The following is a 23,317-nucleotide window of genomic DNA, read 5'->3' on the forward strand; positions in this document are numbered from 1 at the left end:
GATAGCCGATCTACAAGCAATCATACAAACATTTTGTACTTTGATGCCAATACTTTTGTACTTTTACTCAAGTATAGACCTCTCTTTTCTTCTGTTTCATTTATCACAAGCAGGCTGGCCACAGGCACCGCCTCAGTGTGAAGGAATGGTGCTCCCTGCTGGACAAAATATGTCATTACAGCAGTACAGATCTGGAGGGCCTGGCCAATGGATCATGAGCTCGGTGACCATGTGACATGGACAGCCAATCGGCAAATAGGTCCCCTAGGTCCCCTGAATGTCTCAGGACAATGTAATCTGTTTAAAGAGCTGGTCCTGCTGACCAGCTAAAAACAGCATAGACAAATTAAGGCAATGAACTTACCATGGACCCTTGGAATAATCCTTCTTTGGATGAAGGTAGAACGCAGGCGCTCCAGGTGGCAACAGTGAAAGATATTTCTCCAGAGAAGCCACTGGACACAGTGGGTTTCCGGCTTCTTCATACATGAATCCACGCAGCCTTTCTTTGTTTTTCTCAGAGTAATCTTTGATAGATAGATAGATAGATAGATAGATAGTTCTACCACATCTACCATACGAAAGAAAACACAGTTGTAACTACCTTACCTTTGTGATTCTTGGTCTCTTCATTGAACGTCAGCGTTGCATACTTAAGACCCTGTTCATCTCTACGTATGACGAATGACTCTGGTTTCAGCGCACGGTTTCCCTAGATAGATAGATAGATAGATAGATAGATAGATAGATAGTTTTATTGTCATTATTACACAGAACAGGTTCAGTGAACAACGAGATTAGAGCCAGTCCCACAAGGTGCATACACAAGTCAGTAGTAAAGTAATAATACAAATAATAATAATAAACAAACCTCATTTGCGCGTCGCCCCATATGTAGCTGTATATCGAACCACACTTTATGTAACAATCCATGGGGTGTTGCAGGAGACAGAGCACTGGATTGTTTGATTTTATTAAAGTCTGCTTCTGTTATGGATGGATGGTGGGTCGAGGTATCTTTTCCTTCCTTACGCAGTTTCTTCATCACAGCGACAAAAACAGAATTGCTGCTACTGAACTCACTGTCAGATATTATACTCCAGCCTCGGGACAACGGGGGATCATTCATGTAACGATTAATTCCTGCTCGCAGACCAGCGTAACTACTGACACTATATTCATCACCTTTAGCGTTTCTGACTGTAGCGTAGAATTCTCGTAGTATCTTATTTAAATCTTCTTTGCCGATGGTTGTCAAATCGGTGACAATTTTCTTCTGTGTGCACCAGGTCTGGAAACACCGCATACTCCAGTTAGTTTGTTTGACGGTACCGGACAGGGGCTCACTACGACATAACTCGAGCGCATCTAATTCCTTCTCGGATATATCCGAGTGTCTCTTACTGGCACTGGGTTTCTCTTCATCTTGTAAAGAATCCAACCACTCGTCCATAGATAATCCACCGAGTAAATCAAAGTTCATCGTGAAGTCACTCATTGTTGTTGTTGTTGTGGCACTGGGTTTGAAAGGTGTTCAAAATCCCCGGTAAGGAAACAAAGTACCCGGATGTGCGGAGTGATCTTGGAAAATGTGACAAGTCCTCACACAACTTTGGAGCCTTACCTGATTGCAGGCCACGGCACGGGGCGGAGTGACCGCGGCAAGGGGCGTAGTGAACGCGGCGGTTATCGTGGGCTTCGGTGACGTGTGCAGTGGGGCAACGGTGAGATTCGAACTAGTGATCTCTGGCACTCAAGTCGGCGACGCTATCCATTCAGCCATCAATGCTGATGTTTATCGTGGGCTTGCCCAGGCCTTACGGCCTGGGCATAAATATAACGATTGCATTCACCACGGCTTCGTAACTCGCGCGGCGCTCCGCCGGCCGCGCGGCCCTGGCCCGCTCTTCGCGGCCACTCGCGCCTGCGGCGCTCGGGGGCGAAGAGCAGGACCAAGGTCCGCTGGCCTGCGCGCCGCTTGCAATGTAGTGGACAATAATCAAACGCCTCCGCCCCTTGCCGCGTTCACTACGCCCCTTGCCGCGTTCACTCCCCTTGCCGCGTTCACTCCGCCCCGTGCTCCGGTCTGCAATCAGGTATACTACCAACTTTGCGGCAGTTGTTCTGTCATAACCTCCGGAATTTAGCCAATCAGAATCCAGTATTTGAACACGTGACTCGAAAAAGTGGTAGAATGATTGTTTTACACCCGGGGTCCATAGAGCCATGTCTGTGGAAAATGTGATTGGCTCCTTTCTCCTGCATCCTCTCCCCCTTTCCAAATCCTCCATGGCTTACTGTATATCCTCCTTCCTCATCCTCTTGGATAATAAGAAATCTGGATCAGTGATTCCCAATGTGGACGTAGTGGGAGTATAGTGCAATTGTCAAACTACAAAGATTTTTGTGAGATAACATTAATATATTTTCTAAAATATGATGTAAAAAAATTGCTAAAGGTGCCTTCCCATCATCACACATTACATTCTATTCATAAAACAAAAAGTTACATACCGGTAGATGCTTGCCACATGCATACATGCTTTAAGGCAGCATTCAGTTAAACAATAAATACGTTTAGTTTGTTCTCCACTGTATTTTATTATACATTTCAGCCTTCTTAAAATTGCACTTTTAACTTCTTCATGCGAATTTATGTAGTGTATTTTTTATTACATTTTTTTAAAGCATAACAGATGTCCACACCCTCTCCAACAGATGGTGAATATATGACATACTGTATATCTTATTAAATGCCTTATGCAAAGCACTTTGAATTTACTTGCCTTACCCAAAGTGGTTTGATGCAACTTGGTATTTGTGCATAGGTGCTTTTTTGTAATTACAACTGATAACCACTAGATGGCCCTTTAAACAAGCAAAACATTAGAGTCTAGACAAAATTGACATCTGAGCTTTTAATTTATAAATAAATCTACTTATTCTTGAATATCTTTTGTGCTAACTTTGTGTTCATTTCTGAAAAAGAAACAACTCCCACACATCACTGTCGTTAAATGCAATTAAAAGGTTTGAATGTCTTGTATTGAACTGTAAAGTAATCAATCAATCAATCAATCAATCAATCAATCAATCAATCGGTCTGTTAGACTTTCAACAGGTTATCTTTAGCGTTAGGGTTACTTACTCTAATTCAGTGTTTCTCACATGGGGGTACCGGAGAGTACAGGAGAAAATGGCAATACAGGTATGTATTTTACTGTTATGGGTAATGACAAAACATTGCCAGTCTTTGTGTGAACCTTCTCATCTGTAAATTTGTAAAACCAAATTGTTATTGAATAGAAAGCAATGTTTATTTGCCATGATGCTGTTTTATTTTGAACATATTGGCATTGGAACTGGACTTGTGATGTCAATTTTATACGCAAAATGCTGTAGTCAGGGGAAGGGGGTACTTGGCTTCAGAAATCAGTATAAGGGGGGGTACTGCAACCAAAATAGTTTGAGAACCAGTGCCCTAAATGATAAACCTGATACAGACTTAAATGTTGTGATTTCTTATGAAAAACCTTTCAATTGCAAGACATTGTGCAGGTTTTTTCAGTGCGTTGGACCGTCATTTGGTCTTCTCCTAAATGTAGACTATATGCACCATGTCGCCTTTGTAGGTGTGCAAGAGACTTGCATTTTATTGCTATTAATTAGTGTCATTTTAATGCCCATTTTTTTAACATATCTGACCAGTTCCCTTACTGGAGAGCGCCAATCTGGCTAGCCATCGTCAAAGAAAAGGGAACACCTACTGGGTTTGTCCCTCTTCCTTTGAAGCGTAGCTAGAGTCGAGAGAATGGGAGAGCACTAATATGAAGAGACACAGTGTCACAGTATTTGTGTTGTTGTTATGATGTACTTTTCCAAATGGCAATGTTTTAATGAAATTGCACTCTACTAATGATATCCTTTCTACAACATAAATAAAATGAAATTCTCAAAGTAACATTTAAATATAAAGGGTACACTCCTTTAATTGATAACTAGTCCTGTGCCCGGGGGTGTGCACAGTATATGAGGGATTGAATGTAGGAGTCTCATAAGTAATGTTGGAGAACCCAGGCCGGTACCCGTTGGGCAGAACAGTCACCATTGACGTCCAGTTGTGCAATACCTGTCTGTGATGTAGGCATTGTTTTAGCATGCTGCTGTTATGTAACATGGAGGCGACACTGTTTATTATCAGTGATGTCAGCATGCAGACAGATGGCGGACATCATCTCCAAATTTGGGCATTGTTTCAGCATGCGGCTGTTACCATGGTGGCGAGGCGACACTGTTTATTCAGTGATGTCAGCATGCTCATCTCAAAATGTGGGCATTATTTCAGCATGCTGCTGTTACCATGGTGGTGACACTGTGTAGTATCAGTGATGTCAGCATGCAGACAGGTGGTCAGATGGCGGATGCCGGACGGACAGACATTTGGTAAATTAATAGTTAGATATATATTTTGAAAACATTACATTTGCTGCCACAAAACTTATCTCCACCCGCCTATAAGAGCTTATAAAAATATAAGCACAGTTCAACAAATAACTAATGAACTAATGAACAGTTCAAAATTGGACCAAATTCTACATATTTAACCTAACATCTAGGTTTGTATAGCATGGGTTCCCAGATTGCTTACCTATCTTGAAAGCTTCCCTATAATGTGGTTTGTATGAAAAAACCTCTCCCCTCTGGCTAAAACATCAACTAATAGCATGTTTTGATTAAAACATTGTTTTAAAGTTATACCATGTAACTTTTTTTATAAAACAAATCTTAAAATTGTCCTAACTGTTAAATCGCTAAAGCTTTAGAACACCCACTCTGTTATTTTCAGCTTCTGAAGCCTTCTCTTTATATGTTTTCTATGAGTTGTGAGGGGGGGAGAATTTCCCGGCAAAATTATGTCATCTCCCACATGATACACTACCGGCCAATCACAGGGCAGATCATACACCACCGGCCAATCACAGCGAGTCTTGCTGTCTCTAAAGGAAGTAGCTTCCCTCAGCAACTGTGTTTACATTGGTGAAGGAATCTTGCTTGCTACTCCCTCAATCCTGGTCTAAAAATGACGGGAGACGGCTCTACGGATGCGTATCGGCGAGGCGGAGGTGCTCGTGACGGCCGCGGTGGTCCGCGCCGCGGCGACTCCGGCCGGAAAAAGCAATACCGCTACTGACCATTAGTTGAGCAGCTTCCACAGTACAGCTTTAATGTTGGCCTTGAGCAGGATGTCAAAGAGGCGGTGCCATAGTTTTGTACTTTTTCTGGTTTTCATGTGTCTAGGAGGTTCACAGTATACTTCATTAGACCCCCTGGTGTGGTTGTTATGAGCAATTATGTATTGCCTTTCTATTTGGGTTTTAGCTGTAGGCTGCCACCTTGTGGGGTCAAACGTGCCGGTCCAAAAACACAGATACTTATTACATCACAGAATCAACCCCTCCCCTAAATTAATTATCATTCACCCAACACACGTGGGTGTGGCTAACTTCAGCTGGGTCACCACCCACCATGATAACCACGCATACCAATGAACTGGTGGGTGTGGCCACATAAAAACATCATTTTAACTCTTTCTGTACACTTTTTTGGAAAAAATGTTCCTCCTAGTGTAATCATAATAGTAGATAATCATGTTTTATAGGGGGGGGGGGGGGGAATCATGGCACCCGCTCTTTAAGCGCTTTCCCCCCGCCCCGAACATCTACATAAATTAACTCATCAACAAGAGAGTAGCACGTTAAATACAAAACAAAGTAAACAAGGTATTATTAAAACATTCAATAATTCACAAAAGAGATAAATAATCTCTGTTGTTAGTTACTGTGTAGTAGTAGCCTTAGGCATGGACATTTCATTATCAGGGGCTGTTGATTCTGCATGAGCTGCTTTACTTTGATCTGAAGAATCCAGGAAACGTCATCTTGGTCCTTTGAGAGCGCTACGGCTACAACACCAGTGGTCATGATGAATAATGAGCAAGGGTCGGTTACTGCTGCCAGCCCAGTGCGGCCATTAAAACACTTGATTTCACCAATTATCTTCACATCAGCTGCTTCATTGCCACAGCTTTTTAATTACTAGCCACGGTTCACTGTGTCTGTTAGAAAGAACAAAGAGGAGAGAGACAGAGGCAGAAAAGGCAATTATTTTCTGGTGGTACAATATAGTAGCACTGACACACCATGCATGTATATAATAATTATTTAGACATTAGTCATTTGTTCTGAATATTGATACACATCCAGGCTCAGAAAGAATTGGCGTAATAGCCTCTATATTGTTTTTCAATTAATCTAACTGCCTGAATATTTTGACTTGTCCCTTGACAGCTTGGTGTGGGTATGTGTGAGTGGTGTAGGGTGGGGTCTAGCCTCGCATAGCCAGACCATAGTCTTACTACCCAAGGAATGCTATTGGCTGCCAACGGTCACGTGCAACCGCAGGGATACATGGGACATTTGTCTTGAGCTTGCCGAAAATAATGCACACGAAGAAGAATCATCACAAGCCTATGATCACAAGCCCCTCCTACAGCATACCTGCTTTAACATCAATTATAACATAAATTGGACCATATTTTCACAAAACGCATATCATGATGATTGAAACAAGGCTTTAAACTAGCGACAGGAACCATAAAGTATTTATGACAATGTTTATTAAGGTAAGAAATGTAAAAGTTCGGGGGAAATGAATGGAATCCTATTGAGAACGTGTTGCTTTTGGTACCAGAACAGAGCAACTAGACAGTCATATGAAATTTTAGTTCTGTGCTTGCTTCACTTGAGCGAGCAGCACTAACGTTCATACGCACTTTCATACTTAAGATTATTGTTTCCTAAACCCACCAGGATTGAGTTAAGACCCGCCTCGCGGAAACGCCCCTCTCAATAATCTTAAGTATGAAAGTGCGTATGAACGTTAGTGCTGCTCGCTCAAGTGCAAAGCAATAGGCTACTGTACCTACTACCTACCGATCCATTACACGCAGCATAATACGCCCAAAGCCATATCCAAACTATAACAATTTAACTGATAATTAGTAAGAGTTTTTATTTTGAGCACTGTAGTGACAAATTAATAGCTGTGCATTGTGCAAATGCAGGCTTTTCTCAGTAACCTACAAGTTTTATATTGTCTTCATGCCTTTACTCCATGTGGAGTGGAAGTCCTCGCGTTTCCTCGAGGCGGGTCTTAACTCAATCCTGGTGGGTTTAGGAAACACGCATTTTAAATCCGGACAACTGTCCTCCTGAGCCAGACAAATATGCCATTACAAAGAACATGTTCCCTTGGAAGATTAGGTCTGGCTCAGTTATTCAAATATTTCATGGCTCACAAGTCGTTAGGAACCAACCAGGGGCCCAATATGGAAATGTGCTTGAGTGAACTGTCTCTATTTTTTGTACAGTATTTGTATGCTGTTTCTTTATGAGCTGTCTTATTTTATATGGACCCACAGGTCTGAAATAAAGATTATATACCGGTATACTGTATATATAGTATATGCTGTATATATCCATTCACGTAGGAATCAGATATGAATATCACTAGCTTGCACAAACCTGTCTGCTTCTCTGCCGTGCAGCATATCCCATCTCCTCTGCCAGACCTGTAGACAGGGGACACACACACCCGACCGCTGGGTGCGAGGTGTGTGTGCCGCTGCGTCCCGGGCGGCAAGAATACGGAAGAGAGCACAGGCTTTGACGACGGTCTCTGGGTGTTTCTTTCGGCCTCCCAGCTGAGCCAATAGCCTCTCAGGTCAGCCTTTGGGCCACGCCATTCTACCTGCACGGCCCCCTCTTGCCCCGTACGGGTCAGCTGGAGGTCGGCCAGTGCTGGGAGTGCTCCTATAGGGTAGTGCGGGGGTAAAATATTGATAGCAGTGGTTTTCAACCTTTTTCATGTCAAGGTCCATTATTTATTCAAAATGGGACATTCTGAGTAAATGAGTACTTTTACTTTTGGTATTTTGAAGTATATGCTGACCAGTACTTTTATTTACTCAAGTACATTTTAAATACCAGAATTTCACTTGTAACAGGAGTATTTCTGCACCGCACTTTTATTCTACCTATGAGGGTGGATTCTGCATGGAATGGCATGGTTTAATGGTCTAGCGCATCTTTCCATGTGCCACGCACAACTTGGTGTTTATGTTCTATACGCCTTGTCTATTTGAAGCAGATACATTCTCGACGCAGATGCTGCTTTCCGCCCTCTGTCCAATCGGGTCAAAGGCGGACTGTCCCAAGACTCAGGAAGCGACAACCGGTTGTAGCTACGTGTGTTGTATAGCTACAGGGCGGGTCCTGAAAGTGAGTGATAGGTGCGTCACTTGTTATTTGGACAGAATGCGCTGCAAGCTACTCAGTTTTTTTGTATGTGCTGTGCTGGCTGCAAATAACCTTAGTTAATTAGCCGGCAGCCATAGTCTGGTTTGACCGTGCCTTATTCTACCTATGAGAGCGGATTCTGTCAATGCATTAGGTAGAATAAAAGTGCAGTGTGACCATGCCCTTACCAAGGTAAGGGCACTTAAAATTCTAAAACCGTACCTTCCTGAGTGCACGCTTTGACAGACATGGCCTTCTCTTTGCCCGTTGCATACAGAGCGCTGACCGTCACCAGGTAGGTGGTGCCTGGCTCCAGACCGGTGAGCAGGGTGGAGTTCTGGTGACTGTGCAGTGTCACGGTCTGAACGTGTCCACTTGGGATGACGCCATACTCCACCCTGTACCTCTGCACAGCAGGCTGCAGCGGACCCCAGCTCACACGGACCTGGTGAGGGCCCGAGTCCGACACCGAAACCACCGCCGGACTTGTTACCTCTGGAACGAGAGGAGGTATTGATAGGTAGGTACATTTCTGTGTATATAGAAAAGGGAATTTATTTGACAGCTGTGTTTCTGCGCAACACCTTGAGATAAACACGCACTGGCATTGGGAAGCGTGGTTAAAAATAAATCACACCCTGTGAAATGAGCGGTGTTCAGGAACAGTATTTTCTAGTGTGAAGCTGAAGTGAGAGCTCACTTCACACTAGAAAATACTCTTCCTGAAGAAACAATGTGGTTTGGAGTAGCATGATGGCATCATCATCATAAGTATAGTAATGTATAGATCCACATGATCATTATTTTGTCAAATCAGAAAAGGGATAGGAACGCACTCACGCACACGCGCACACACGCGCGCACACACACACACACACACACACACACACACACACACACACACACACACACACACACACACACACACACACACACACACACACACACACACACACACTATCAAAAATGACTCATATGCTTTCACAGTTTTCAGGGTGTAACCGATAGGCTTCCAGGCTAATTTAATGGGTTTTTAGGCATCAAGCACCCTAGATTATGACAAATCCAGCAGCTACCCCAGCTCAGTTGGAACCCAACCAAGCGCAGCCTCTGCCCTCTGGCGAGAGTTCAGCATATTGAATATCTCGGCTCTGCAGGCACATTTCTCAAGCCTTACTGTATTTTTCCACCTAGTTAAACTGTCATTCTCCACTCACCACACACAAAGCCCACTTCAGTCTTGGTTTCGATATACCTGACTGTCCTAGTCTCTCTAGGGGGTCCTCAGAGTAACTACAAGGGGTCCTCCAAATCTTTGTGTGATAGAGACATTTTTCTCCTTTTTTTATATTAACCACTTGAACGGTGGTGTTCTGAGATTCTGAGAACTTTAACCAAAAATAGCAGATCCACAAGCTCACAACTCCTCGCGCTGCAAGGCGTTGTGAGCTTGTAGATCGGCGATCGGCTAAAGCAAAGAGCTTTAGCGTAGAGGGGAAAAAGAGCAGAAAGGTCAAGTTTATTAAGTATTGACAGTTCAAGTGGTTAAATATCTGAAAACACAAATTGACACGAATCCAAAATACACTGATGATTGTGCTGTCAAAACAATTAAACTATAAGGAATCTCTGAACAGGTTGTGGCGGTCCCTGCTTCATCTCTCTCTCTCAACTAAGGGGTCCTTGGCTTGAAAATGTTAAAGACCCCTGATCTAAACTCACCTGGCAATGTGGTGAAGGTAACAGAGAGTGTGTTTAGAAAGTGCTGGTTGGATTCCGGGGTGAGGGAAGCAGTGTAGGTGGTGTCAGACAGCAGGTTGGTCAGCTCTGCCCGGCTGGAGTCTCCCGGCTGGGTGCGTTTGTGTTGCTGGCCAGTACACCTGCTGGTCAGTGGTGGACAGTCACAAAGTACATTTACTTGAATACTGTACTTATATTCCACTTTCAAAAAAAATTTTTGGTCATTTTATCATCTAATCAGGCTTTTATGAACACCTTGAACAGTTTTTAATTCAATATTCAATATTGAGATATTTGATGTAAATGTTATCAGGCCCTCCAGGATAGGGCCTCTCCCAATACACACCCATTGTAACTCCATTTTAACCATGATAGATTCATTAAAAACACCCATTATTTTTTCTGGTGACTCATACTACCCTCCTAATACGTGAGCAGGCTATGTTTTCTCAATAACTTTCTTCATTTATTTTTAATAATTCTTTGGGAAAATGGAAAAAGTTTTATACAATAAAGAAATATTAAAAATAAATGAAAAAGGTTATCGAAAAGACATGGCCTGCTCACGTATTACGAGGGTAGTATGAGTCACCAGAAAGAATACTGTCTGTTTTTAATGAATCTATCATGGTTAAAATGGAGTGTGAAGTTACAATGGGTGTGTATGGGGAGGCGTCCTGCAGGAGGAGGGTCTGATAACATTTACATCAAATATCTAAATATTGAATCAAGCGAACTAAAATCTGTCTGTTCATAAAAGCCTTATTAGATGATAAAACGACCAAACGTTTTTTTGAAAGTGAAATGTCCCTTTAAGTAATTTTTTTGGAGCATCTATTCTTTTGACTTTCACTCCACTACATACATAACATGTGAGAATACTGGGGTAAGGTTAAGTACTTTGTCCACCACTGCACCTGCTTCGTGCACCAGAAAGGTGTTCTCTTTCTGTTTTCCGAACACAATTATAGCGGAGTTGATAGTAACCAGTGTCTGCGCTCAGGACAGGGCGCCACTGCAGCACGGCACTATGGGAGGACACATGCACCACACGCAAACGCTCGGCGCGGATAATTTCTAGAGTGGAGACAATGGGAGAGAACAGAACACAGAGGAAGAGTTGAACACACACATTGTACAAACATTCTTCTTAGTTTTGTTTCATATTTTCTTTGGTTGATCATGTAAACGTATGTTCTCTCGTGCCAATAAAGCCTGTTTGAATCATATTGAATTGGAAGACAGGTCAACACAGAGGCTCGATGAGATGGCTGCACTTTGGCACTCGCCATTACTGGAAAAATGGCACTCTGACAGCACAATCTGTAATTGAACATAACAAGTTCTGTCTAAAAATGCTTCCCCTTAGCACCTCTGCCACCTCAGTACCAGACTACAATCTATCACCTCTGCAGAGAAATGGGTTTCTGCTGGTTTCTGCTTCCATAACCCTATGTGTAGTTCTGTTCAGAATTTGTCGTCTCACGGTTTTCCACAATATAATAATATTAGAAAACGCTCAATAGTGGGCTTGATAAAAGCCTAGCTCAATAAGCAGGATCGATAAGCTGCTCATTATCAATAAAAATCTCCATCCAGCTCCATCCCTAGTCATGACTCATGTGATGCGGTCAATCCATTTGAAAAACTATTCCACTGTATTTTTGCTTCTTTTCACCCACCGCCACCTTATAGCTGTGGCTTTTGTGTTCTCATGGCGGATGTTGTAATCTCCCTGATCTTAACCACTTAAAGGTGCATGAAACCCCAAATCACTTTTTCTATAAATATATGTTATATCAATGAGTCACTTGTGACTAGGGAGCAATGATATGGTTCAATTTGCCCATAGGCTTGTGGATTAAGAGCTGCTCTTTCTGTAGCTATTTCTGTGTACAGTTCCAGTTTCTGGGTAGAAAATAAATATTTGGCGCCACTCATTACATATTTCTGTGGTGTGACATACCGGTAGGCATATCTAATTAATATTAATGATTGTTTCATATAGATTTGAATCAGGGGGGCGTGGTTTCACTGTACTTGCATTGAGAGCAGTCAGCACTCAGCAGACCACTCGCCGTTACACTCACTGTGTAATGTGTTTCCTGCTTCTCCCTCACAAGCCGGACAGTTCTTTAGATTTTAGGGTAGTTTCTTAAAATGTAGTGTTTTATCATATTTGTATTTTCAATGGTTTTAGTCGGATATATATATTCCATTTTAGTATTTTAGCCATGGGTTGTTGTCTTGTTGACTCATTCCGAGCCGACACCGCCGTGTTTACATGCCGTGACGTTGTGCGGCAGCTGTGGACAGACAGCCTGTCGTCTGACTCAGTGTCAGTGGTGGCAAAGATACTTTTTTTTACTGTAAAGTATCAATTTGGTTCAGATACAGACAGGCTTGCGTTTCAGACTGAAACTTCAAAATAAAATGCCCAGAAAAGCCATTTCACTAGGTCTTTAATGGTTGTCCCTCTAAACAGGGAGTAATACGTATCAGAGCCTGAATGCCTGCACTGCATCACATATTATATTCACACTGGTATTATGTGAGTTATCTGACTGAACTATTAGTACTGTATGACGATTCTTATCAGGTTCAACAACTAACCGTATGCAAGACGTGTACAACACACGACACGTGCATAATGTATGAAATGCACACACCAATGATGGCCTCCCTCAGATCCTCTGTGATGAGACTGATGTCATCGATATCCACAAAGTAGAGGTGAGACTCGACCGGCGGTGTCACAGAGCGTTGCAGAACCTTGAAGTTCCCATGTCCCGTGGACACGGCCAGCACGGCCACTCCGTCTCTCTTCAGCTCCGACATCGGCCCGTCCACATCGCCAGGATCTACCCCGTCGGTCAACCACACCAGGACCTTTGGGAGCGCCGCCGGTTCCTGTTCTGGTTGTGCTCCTCCTGCCAGGCAGGGACGTGCAGAGAACGTTAGAGAGGCAGGGGCTGAAAAGGGCATTTTGGTGAAAATATCAAAAATAGCAGACCTCCAAGTTCACAACGCGTCGCGCTGCAACGTGTTGTGAGCTTGGAGGACGGCTATTTTCGGTGCTTGATACCACGCTGAACTAAGCATAATCAAGTCAATACTGGAGATGTGGTGTAATGGCATGGATTTCTACACAGAGAGGGCTATTCTTTCAACATAAGATGCTGCATTCATGTTCAGGAGAGTTTGGACAAGGCAATTATCTTGAATGCTGCCTTCATGTATGGCATGGCATGGAAAGAGGGCATTTGCATTTCTTTCGCCAAAGTAAAAACTGCATTCATGGTCTGGAGAGGGTACTTTTTACAGATGGATAAAAGGGCAGAGGCTCAAGCCCCCTTTGATGTCTATGTGTGCACGTGCCTGCTGCCAGGAGGTGCTGCCGGGCGAGTCTGAGGGCCGCCTCGGTGTTGGTGTCTCCCAGGAGCTGTTTGGTGCCGAGCAGAGCCCTCTTCAGGCCTCCCTGGGTCTGGTGGGTGCCCAGGCCGAACTCCAAGCGAGGGTTGGTGCTCACCTGCAGCAGAGCCACTCTCACGTGCCCCGGGCCCAGGGAGAAGGGGCTGAGGAGGTCGGCCACGAAGCGCAACAGGCGCGAGGACTCGTAGGACGAGACGCTTCCCGAGGAGTCCAGCAGGAGGAGAATGTCTCCTTCACAGCAGTTCAGAGCTAGCAGAACAGAGGGAATATCAACAGCTATTTAATATTAAAACACAATAGTGGTCTTTACTTTATTACTGCGTTATTAGTACTGTGTTCGGCTGCGTATGTAGGTAGGTAGCTGTGTGTGTTTAAGCCCGTAGCCCAATCAGGGACCAGCATTTCTGGCAACATCATCATTAACAGCCAATGAGGGACCAGCTTTCCTGGTGATGCCAGTGTGGTGAGCGCACCTCATGGCGTAAGGCCTACTTGTGCACGAGGCACAAGTTGGCACCTCGACAGAGTGCAGTTCTAGTTAACACCTGTAGCCTTGGCCTAGGCTAATATGTTCTCTGGGAAGTTACTTCCCAGCACCATGATGAATCCTTTGAGGAAGATATGTTGACTCTTTCCTTTCAGAGGCTGGATTTCTTTTTTAACAACCCCTACGTAATTTCCATCAGATATGATCATCTTTGTTGTGTCTATGATATAGTTTTCAAATATACTACAAGCCTTTCGTAGTGGTGAAGCACAACGCGCAACAACTACCACAAATACAATACAAAACAATGGTCTGAGGTTTACATTCCTGGAAAGGGGACAGAGGCAAGACAGCCCCTATTAATGTCAGAAACTCTGTTATTGTCCTTGACAATGTCTGGCAGGGACGTGCTGGCCATTGGGAAAATTGGGACAACTCCCGAACGGCCGGTTCATTACCGGCCGGTCCAGGCCGGCCATTAGGAAAAAAATTAAAATAAAATGTCTGCCTTTGTTCCATTTTGGGGTCTGGGCGGCCAACAAAGTAAATTGTCACTGTCGGGCAAAAACCTTTTATCTCCAAGTTTCAAATGTGTACATTTTTTCGCAAAGCAAAGCCCTGCTTCACCATACAAGGCCATCACACAAAAGTAGTGAAAACAGCAGATCTACAAGCACACAACGCCTCGCGGTGCGAGGCGTGTGCTTGTAGATCGGCTGTTTTCACTAGTTTAAATCATTTTAAAAATGATAAATAAAAAAACAAACGGTTTTGGACATACAAGGTTTCCACCCGACAACGACAAAATATAACTCATGTAATTGGCCCACTGGCTTGTCACTTGTCATGATCTGAAATGGCAAATCTTTGAGTAGCAGCAGCGCTATAGAGAGAGATCTCTCTCTATAGCGCGCAATGAGGGCCTCTACAACTCTTTTTCCCGGGCTGAATCAGGGGCCCAGCACGTCCCTGATGTCTGGTATAGATGATGATGCCATAGAATATATGGCACGAGGGAAAGTGAAAAAATATTTAAAACAGATTGAGAAGCCTGGCTTCTCTCTCACCACCTGAATGAACACATGCTCATTACTAGGCCTCATTTTCTGAGAAGCAATTGCAGTCAATTTCGTCACGGGGAAAAAAACACACTATAATTTGCAATAAATAGAACTTCCTATACCCCCCACCACACACACACACACACACACACACACACACACACACACACACACACACACACACACACACACACACAGATACACACACACACACACACACACACACACACACACACACACACACACACACACACACACACACACACACACACACACACACACACACACACACACACACACACACATGCAGAGAGAGAGAAACAAAACAAATAAAATCACGGTAACAGTCAGCCATGTGTGTGATCTATCTTCATTCATTCAAGTGACTTCCTCCTGGAAACCACCAATATGATAAAACAGCTACCATACTTGATAACGCGTGTCTTTCGCAGTGGTGGGGAAAAGTACTCACATTTTTTACTTTTATCAATACTGCAGTATAGAAATATGAGTACAAGTCCGGAAACAAAATCTATTTGAGTAAATAAAATATACTTAACGTACCAAAAGTAAAAGTACTCATTGGGTAGAATGTCCCATTTAACAAGTTCAAAATGTATGACAAATCTTTTGTGTCCTTCAAGCTCACAATGCCTTGCATCGTGACGCATTGTGAGCTGCATTGTAGATCTGCTATTTTCAAATGGACGAAATCTGAAGTAGTATTGTTTTGTAATAATGATAAACATGTGATTTTACTTAAACTGTGTGTGTGTGTGTGTGTGTGTGTGTGTGTGTGTGTGTGTGTGTGTGTGTGTGTGTGTGTGTGTGTGTGTGTGTGTGTGTGTAGGGGGAGGTATCTCCCCCTACACACACACACACACACACATTTATTGCAAATTATAGAGCGTGTTTTTCCCCATGACAAAATTGACTGCAATTGCTTATCAGAAAATGAGGCCTAGTAATGAGCATTGTGTTCATTCAGGTGAAATTACCCAAGTAAGTAAAATTACCTAAGTAATTTTACTTAAGTACAGTACTTGTACTTAGGTACTTTACACCACTGGTAACGCGTAAATACATTTGCCACTGATACAGAATATATACAGTATATGGTTTATGACCATAAACACAGTTTTAACCATGTCTTTGCCCACATCACTGTTTTGAGGTCTTTATATGATAACCATGCCAACAACACCAAGCATTACAGTGGTGGTGGTGTGCTGCTAATTGCTGGAGTTGCACTGACATGTCTTTGCTTTGCTATGGGTAAATAAATCCTACCTGTTCCACCATATCAGATTGGAAGTAAATGCCACAGAACACGTTCACATTATTGTTAGGCAGGCCTCGGGGGGTTCAAGCTGAACATGTTTGATGTCTCTGCTTTTAAACCTCAAGAAGGAGAACAGATAATCAATAAGTGTAAATTACATTAACACAGTTGACTGTGTTAATGGATAGCAGGCACACAAATGCACGCACGCACACAAACTCACGTGCACAAACGCATGCACGCGTGCGCAGCTGCGCGCGCGCACACACACACACACACACACACACACACACACACACACACACACAGACACACACACACACACACACACACACACACACACACACACACACACACACACACAGTCACACACGCACGCACGCATGCACACACACACACACACACACACACACACACACACTCATTTCTAATTTAGTCCCTAGCTAGATCGTTGATCATGCATGCATGTTGCATCACTTTCTCCCTTGTGTGTCGTTCACACGGCTTCCCTTCCACCATCTGAAGATCTCTGCAGATGCAGAACACAACACAGAACACAACACACCCAATACTTTCTTGCAATGATAATGGTCCACAGTCATTAAACCTTTCACAGGGAGCCAGCAAGTAAACAAGGAGCACTATAAAGTAGAGGAAACGAGGGGAAACGAGAGGAGAGAGAGCGATCAGAGGAAGAGGCATCAGCCAGACCAGCTGCCTAAAAGCACAGATAACAATTTACTGAGATTAGAGCGATTAGAGAGGCAGCAGGACGAGAGACATTGAGGGACAGAGAGACATAGGGACAGAGAGAGAGAGAGAGAGAGAGAGAGAGAGAGAGAGAGAGAGAGAGAGAGAGTGAGAGAGAGAGAGAGAGAGAGAGAGAGAGAGGGACAGAGATACATAGGGACAGAGAGAGAGAGAGAGAGAGAGAGAGAGAGAGAGAGAGAGAGAGTGAGAGAGAGAGAGAGAGGGACAGAGATACAGAGGTAGAGAGACAGTGGAGAGAGTGGAGACAGAATGACACACATGCATGCACGCCACACATGCACGCACTCACGCGTTAACGAAAGCGAAAGTGGAACAATATACAACCAAAACAAAACTGAAGAGAATAGAAATGATGCGTTCCCAGAGATGTTACATACGTAACTGAGGCATATAACTTGCAAAAACCATAAAAATTAAGTCAATTATGTGCATTTGCTTTGCTGTCAGGAATTGTTGGCCTATATATCCACATAGCAAATGTTGTGCTCAACCCCTGACCCCTTAGTCGAGAGAGAGATGAAACAGGGACCCCCACAACCCATAGATACCATATAGTTTAATCATTTGACGGCACAATCATCAGTGTATTTTGGATTCATGACAATTTGTGTTTTCAGATATTTAACCACTTGAACCGTCAATACTTAATAAGCTTGACCTTTCACTCTGTACTTATAGTCTGCTCTTTTTCCCCTCTACATCAAACTTCTTTGCCGAAAATAGCCAATCTACAAGCTAGCCTGAAATAGCAGATCTACAAGCTCACAACGCCTCACAGTAAAGTTCTCAGAATATGGACAATAGGGTTCAAGTGGTTAATATAAAAAAGGAGAAAAAAAAGTTTCTATCACACAAAGATTTGGAGGACCCCCTAGGGGTCCCGGACCACCTGTTGAAGACCCCTGGTTTAAGGTAATTGCTCTGTTTGTATGTACAGTGTTTCTACAACACACCACGCACGCGCACGCACGCGCACGCACGCGCACGCACGCACGCACGCACGCACGCACGCACGCACGCACGCACGCACGCACACACACACACACACACACACACACACACACACAACACACAGATGATAGAAACATCAGAAGCTTCCACCAAAAAATGGACCGTTGAAATGAACAGCGCTTGGTGAGAGAGAGCGGGCTAGCGCAGCATGATATCTGAAAGATGAAGTGGAGAGATTACTGTCGTTGATGGAGAAGAGGAGGAGTGTGCAACCACCGGTGCCATTTTTTGCATTCCACAGGAGAAAGGTGCATGTGAATGAGTGCTTGTGTGTGAGAGTGAGAGAGGGAGAGAGACAGGGAGGGAGAGAGACAGCGAGGGAGAGAGAGAGAGAGAGAGAGAGAGAGAGAGAGAGAGAGAGAGAGAGAGAGAGAGAAAGAGAGAGAGAGAGTTGGGCATGTCATCTGACTGGTACTTGATTAGTTTCAAATTGTGCCAAAAGTCTCTGAGCCTCCGTTGGGAGGGATATCTTGGGATATGAATGCATAAAAATGTGTTCATATCTTTATGCGCGGACGCAGAGCATCTCTAGTCACATCACAGATGCTTTGAATGTGTTTCAGGGGAATGTTAAGGTACTATAAAGCTTTGTTGCTTTTGTGATGGATGGTGCAATTAAAAATTATACAGAATCATTCTGTGGGTACATTTTCCGGCGGGAGGCGACAAAAAAAAAAGTAAGAAGGAACATTCCACAGATTCCGTATACAGTAAGCCTCATGAGGTTTATATGAGTTTCCAGTCAAAACCCAGAGGCTAATACAGTAGGTCAAATGTTTACTTTTAATTAGTTGTGGCTATCATCCATCACATTTTTTATTATGTCAAGGAAGCTGGGGTTTGTTGTCACAACCTTTTCTCAATAATCATGTGTCAGTCTGGTCTAACCTTTGAGATCAAATGTACATTAAAAGTATCCTAAATGTTGTCCCAGAAGAAGTAAGGTGGCATGTATAATGTACCCCCATGACAGGTAAATGAGTGAATAACAGGCCTTTCAATAGTAGCCCAAATGTATGGCAACACACTTTCACAATTATGCTTGTTTGTATACCTACACTTATAGCCTGTGTGTATGCCAACACACTTTCATAATTATGCATGTTTGTATACCTACACTTACCTGTGGTGTAGCCATTCATTAAGAACAATCGAAACCATATGTCACTAAAGCACAAATGATAAACCCATGGCTTATTCTGTAAGATCATAAAATCCTGTTTAAGCCACACAAACGCGCGCGCGCGCGCGCACACACACACACACTCACACACACACACACACACACACACACACACACACACACACACACACACACACATACACAGAGAGAGAGAGAGAGAGAGAGATCTATAAGCTATAGATAATGGTTTATATCTATAAGCTATAGCAATATACAGTATAAGCTATACTGTATATAGATCTGGTACATTCTACGAGCGCTACCGTCATACGACGGAAGTATATACAGTACATGGACTTGAAATCTACAGACCGGTTGCACTTCAAGTCATGATGTAGAGTAGGCTCACCTGTGTCAGGGACATCCAGCATGTTGCTCGTCAGCGGCAGGGCCACAAGGATCAGAGAGGCGAGTAAATACCACTTCATTGTTGTAAGACAGCATTAAAAAGGCATGGATGCCAGTTTTAAATCACACGCAACAAGTTAGACTTCCAGTTCCAGCTGTTTCTTCTTTCACCAGTGTAGAGTCCATTGCGCACTCTTCTCTGACAGATCTGCCTTCTTATGCTGAAAAATAATAAGAGTAGGTTGGCCTACTGTGCTGCTAAGTTATAAATATTGAATAAAATAGCCCCGCAGACTGTTATTCAAACCTTGTGATAAAACAACAACTTTCCTTTGCTTGTTAACACCTGTATCACGAGATGCATATTTCCCCTCAGAAGATCAAATGCTAGGTGGTTTGTGGTTTGTTCTAGCTCCCCTTTCCTCTCTCCCACGCTGGTTTTTCACTACAGTGCACTTTATAGTCAAACCTCCTCCTCCTCATTCTACCACTCCTCCTTCGCTCCTTTCTGCCTCAAACACTGTTCTGTTGTTTTTGTCAGGACTTTGGACTTTGGCCCCTCTTGGACATTTGGGACTATGTTACATTATTATTACAACAAGGAAGAATGCATTGATTTGATGAGATCTGGTGAGTATTGTATAGTCCAGGGGCGTAGCCAGGAATTAAATTTTGGTAGTCGAAATGCCAGCCGAAATGCCAGCCAAAATGCCAGCCCCTCGTGTCTGTGCCTGGATGCGATGCAGCCTTAAGCTAGATGCAGAATAGACCAAAATGATTCTATTCTGCATCTGGGAATGGGAGATGTAGTGGAGTAGAATTAAAAGTATTGGAAATACTCCAGTAAAGTAGGCTAGGCTATACTTAAAACCTGTACTTAAATACAGTACTTTAGTAAATGTACTTAGTTACTTTAGATAACTGGTTATAATAATATTAATAATAATATATATAATAATATAATAAATATAATAATAATATATAGGCCTATATATGCTTACCCTTCTGTATGGAACAATGAACAATATGAAGAGGCTTATTATAGATATTTCCTTTAGGATTTCAATCATGTTTCATGTTACAGTAAGTGTAATGCGGTTGCCTAATTCAGGTGTAGGACCTGTAGTGTTTTTATTGTGTGTATAACTAGGCCAAAATGCAGTTTTCTATGCATTTCAGGGGTTTTGGGGGGTTAGAGCCTCCCAATTTTTTTCCGCGCGGCCAATTTATGACAGTTCCGGAATTTCAAACCACTTTCACCCCTGTGAGACCAGTAAGTTCCGCACTTCTTCAGTTCAGAAAACCACAATTTTGCTTGACAGATCTGCAGTTCCACTGGAGTGCAACGAGAGAGAAAGAGCAGGTATGGGCAGGTACAGAGATTTGTTGCCAGATTATGAGAGAGGTATATGAAAACAAGCCCAAAAGAAGTGACTATATAGGTCACATTGAACCTATTTGCAGCAGATATTTGAAAAAGGCAGATCTACATACGTGTAAAGCTAACATACTGTAATAGCTGGCACAAATTATACAGATTTGGAGGGCGGGAGTCTGTGGACAAATACATATTAATCTGGGGCAGACGGGCAGTCCTTGATTTGACAATGTTTGAGAGCCACTGGTTTGAACATAATTTAGGAAGCAAGCCCAAATAAGCAACTATACACTCTAGACACAAGCCCCATAAAAATAAAAATAAACGCAACCCACAACTACCAATTATTTACAAGCTTTACAGATAGACAAGCCCAAAGTCGCTTATAATAATAAGCAGACATGGCAACATTGGCAGCACAGAAAACCATTCACTCAGTCTCGGGTTTACAATAAACACCACACAGCATCTGTTATCAGACAGGGAAACATAATAGGAGGATCAGTCAATGTTAGGGGTGTAACGATATAGTAACCATCAAAAAATCAATTTTAATTTGCAACGATCTACTATATCGATGTGCAAACAGCAAAATACCGTATTGTTTGGCTTTGTATCGTATTGTTTCATTTTACACTGCACATAATCGCTATCGAATCGTTTTGCAATACAAATAATCGAATGTATGGAAACTAAGTATTTGTTCCTTGTACTGTATTTAGCAATTTTAAGAAGAACATGTAAAAGAGGGGTCTAATTACTTTTCCATTCCATATAGCTACTCTTGGTCTATCAATACATGTGTGTAATCTCTGTGTTCATTTAAAGGTGCAGGTTTGTCCATAAGTGTTGAAATACTGTACAATGTCCATTTATTTGCCAGAGAATCACTGTGTTTACTTATTTATATCCATAATAATACATTTGAATCGTATCATATCGCCATGAATGAACCAATATCGTCCATGTATCGAATCGTCAACCATGTATCGTGATGCGCATCGTACTGCTCTTAAAATGTATCGTTACACTCCTAGTCAGTGTGTATATGAGGTCTATACTGTATTCAAACACGCTAGTACAGAAGCTGGAAGTTTCAAAAGATTTTTTAAACATTTTATTTGAAAACAATTCTGGGACATTCTACATCATGAGTAGGCTACTTTCTACTTTTGATACCAATACCTTTGTACTTTTTACTCAAGTGAATTTTGAATTCTTGTAACTTTTACCGGTTTGCAGTACCGGTATTGATACGTTTACTTAAAGGAGTGGCGACACCGGCCGAAATTTAACATTATGATACAGTAGGTCACGTGGTGTTTCTTTAAACAGTCTGAAAAGGAGGCGGGGCCGTATCAGTTAGCAGTGAATGTATACTTCGTCCGCCGTGCCGTGCCGCGCACAACGTGATGGGTTGTTGTTAGCGTGTAGCAGCGCCGCACCGCAAGGCTATTTTGGAGAGCTATTGTGTGTGTACACACACACAGGCTACACACACAGAGTGTATGAGCCACGGACCTCAGTCCTCCGAGACAGCAGGACATATATGCTAAAAGGGCTCAGAGCTGCCGAGGAGGAGGAGATCGCTGGACGCTCGTTCTAAGCTTGCTCCGGTGTCCCGGACAGGTCCTCCAGTCAGGTTTAGGGGAAGACACAGCAGGGTATGGCCGACAAAACCGTCTCATAGACGGGGAGAAGCGTGTTGACCCTTCGTAACTAATCTCTGACACCTTTTTTGAAGAAGACATGTACTTTTTTACCGGTCTAACCATTGATTTTATAGCGAATGCTATATAGTTTTTACCCCTAGAACTGATAGTTTTAAAGTTGGTTTAGAAAGTCGGAAACACACCTCGGACAGCTTTTTTTGGGGCAGTTTCAAAAGATAATGATATGGATAATCGACTCCGCCCCTCCCCCCATATTAGCCCAATCAAATTAATTTATTTTAGTTACTGTACAGAAAGTACTACTTTCAGTACAGTAACTACAATAAATTAATTTAATTAGCTGTTTTGGCCATGTCACTCCATCTTCAAGTAAATAATGTGAGTACTTTTTCTACCACTGCTGGAAAGTGGGAGGTGGAGTGGATGATGATTTTAAAAGGGTGCGTTCTGCTGACATGTTTATTTTGTGTGTTTTTCTTTAGTTTTTTCTGCTTACTGCAGAGTATATTAGTATGTGTACTCTGCCCTTCAGCTCCATCAACTGAGGATTTGGTATACGCAGGAAGCAATTTCACTGACTTGGCAATGAAACCA

At 42.9% G+C, this 23,317-nt stretch overlaps 1 protein-coding gene and 1 long non-coding RNA gene across 2 annotated transcripts; both read right to left on the minus strand.

Moving 5' to 3' along the window:
- Nucleotides 1-376: 376 nt before the first annotated feature.
- Nucleotides 377-1,241, minus strand: LOC308287714. The gene is made up of 3 exons (XR_013962154.1): nt 872-1,241; nt 610-712; nt 377-527 (listed from the first exon to the last, which is right to left on the minus strand). It is a non-coding gene; the product is annotated as an uncharacterized lncRNA (long non-coding RNA).
- Nucleotides 1,242-3,735: 2,494 nt separating this feature from the next.
- On the minus strand, nt 3,736-19,752 carry LOC308287035 (von Willebrand factor A domain-containing protein 1-like; the record flags this gene model as incomplete). The annotated part of the gene is made up of 9 exons (XM_080728156.1): nt 3,736-3,797; nt 7,584-7,871; nt 8,580-8,852; nt 10,080-10,237; nt 11,015-11,174; nt 12,767-13,027; nt 13,476-13,778; nt 16,862-16,888; nt 19,674-19,752. The coding sequence occupies 9 exons, from the start codon at nt 19,750-19,752 to the stop codon at nt 3,736-3,738; spliced, it is 1,611 nt and encodes a 536-aa protein (XP_080584282.1).
- Nucleotides 19,753-23,317: the final 3,565 nt, after the last annotated feature.

This window comes from Nannobrachium achirus (assembly GCF_963921795.1).
Source record: "Nannobrachium achirus genome assembly, chromosome: 6".
Lineage (NCBI taxonomy): Eukaryota > Metazoa > Chordata > Actinopteri > Myctophiformes > Myctophidae > Nannobrachium > Nannobrachium achirus.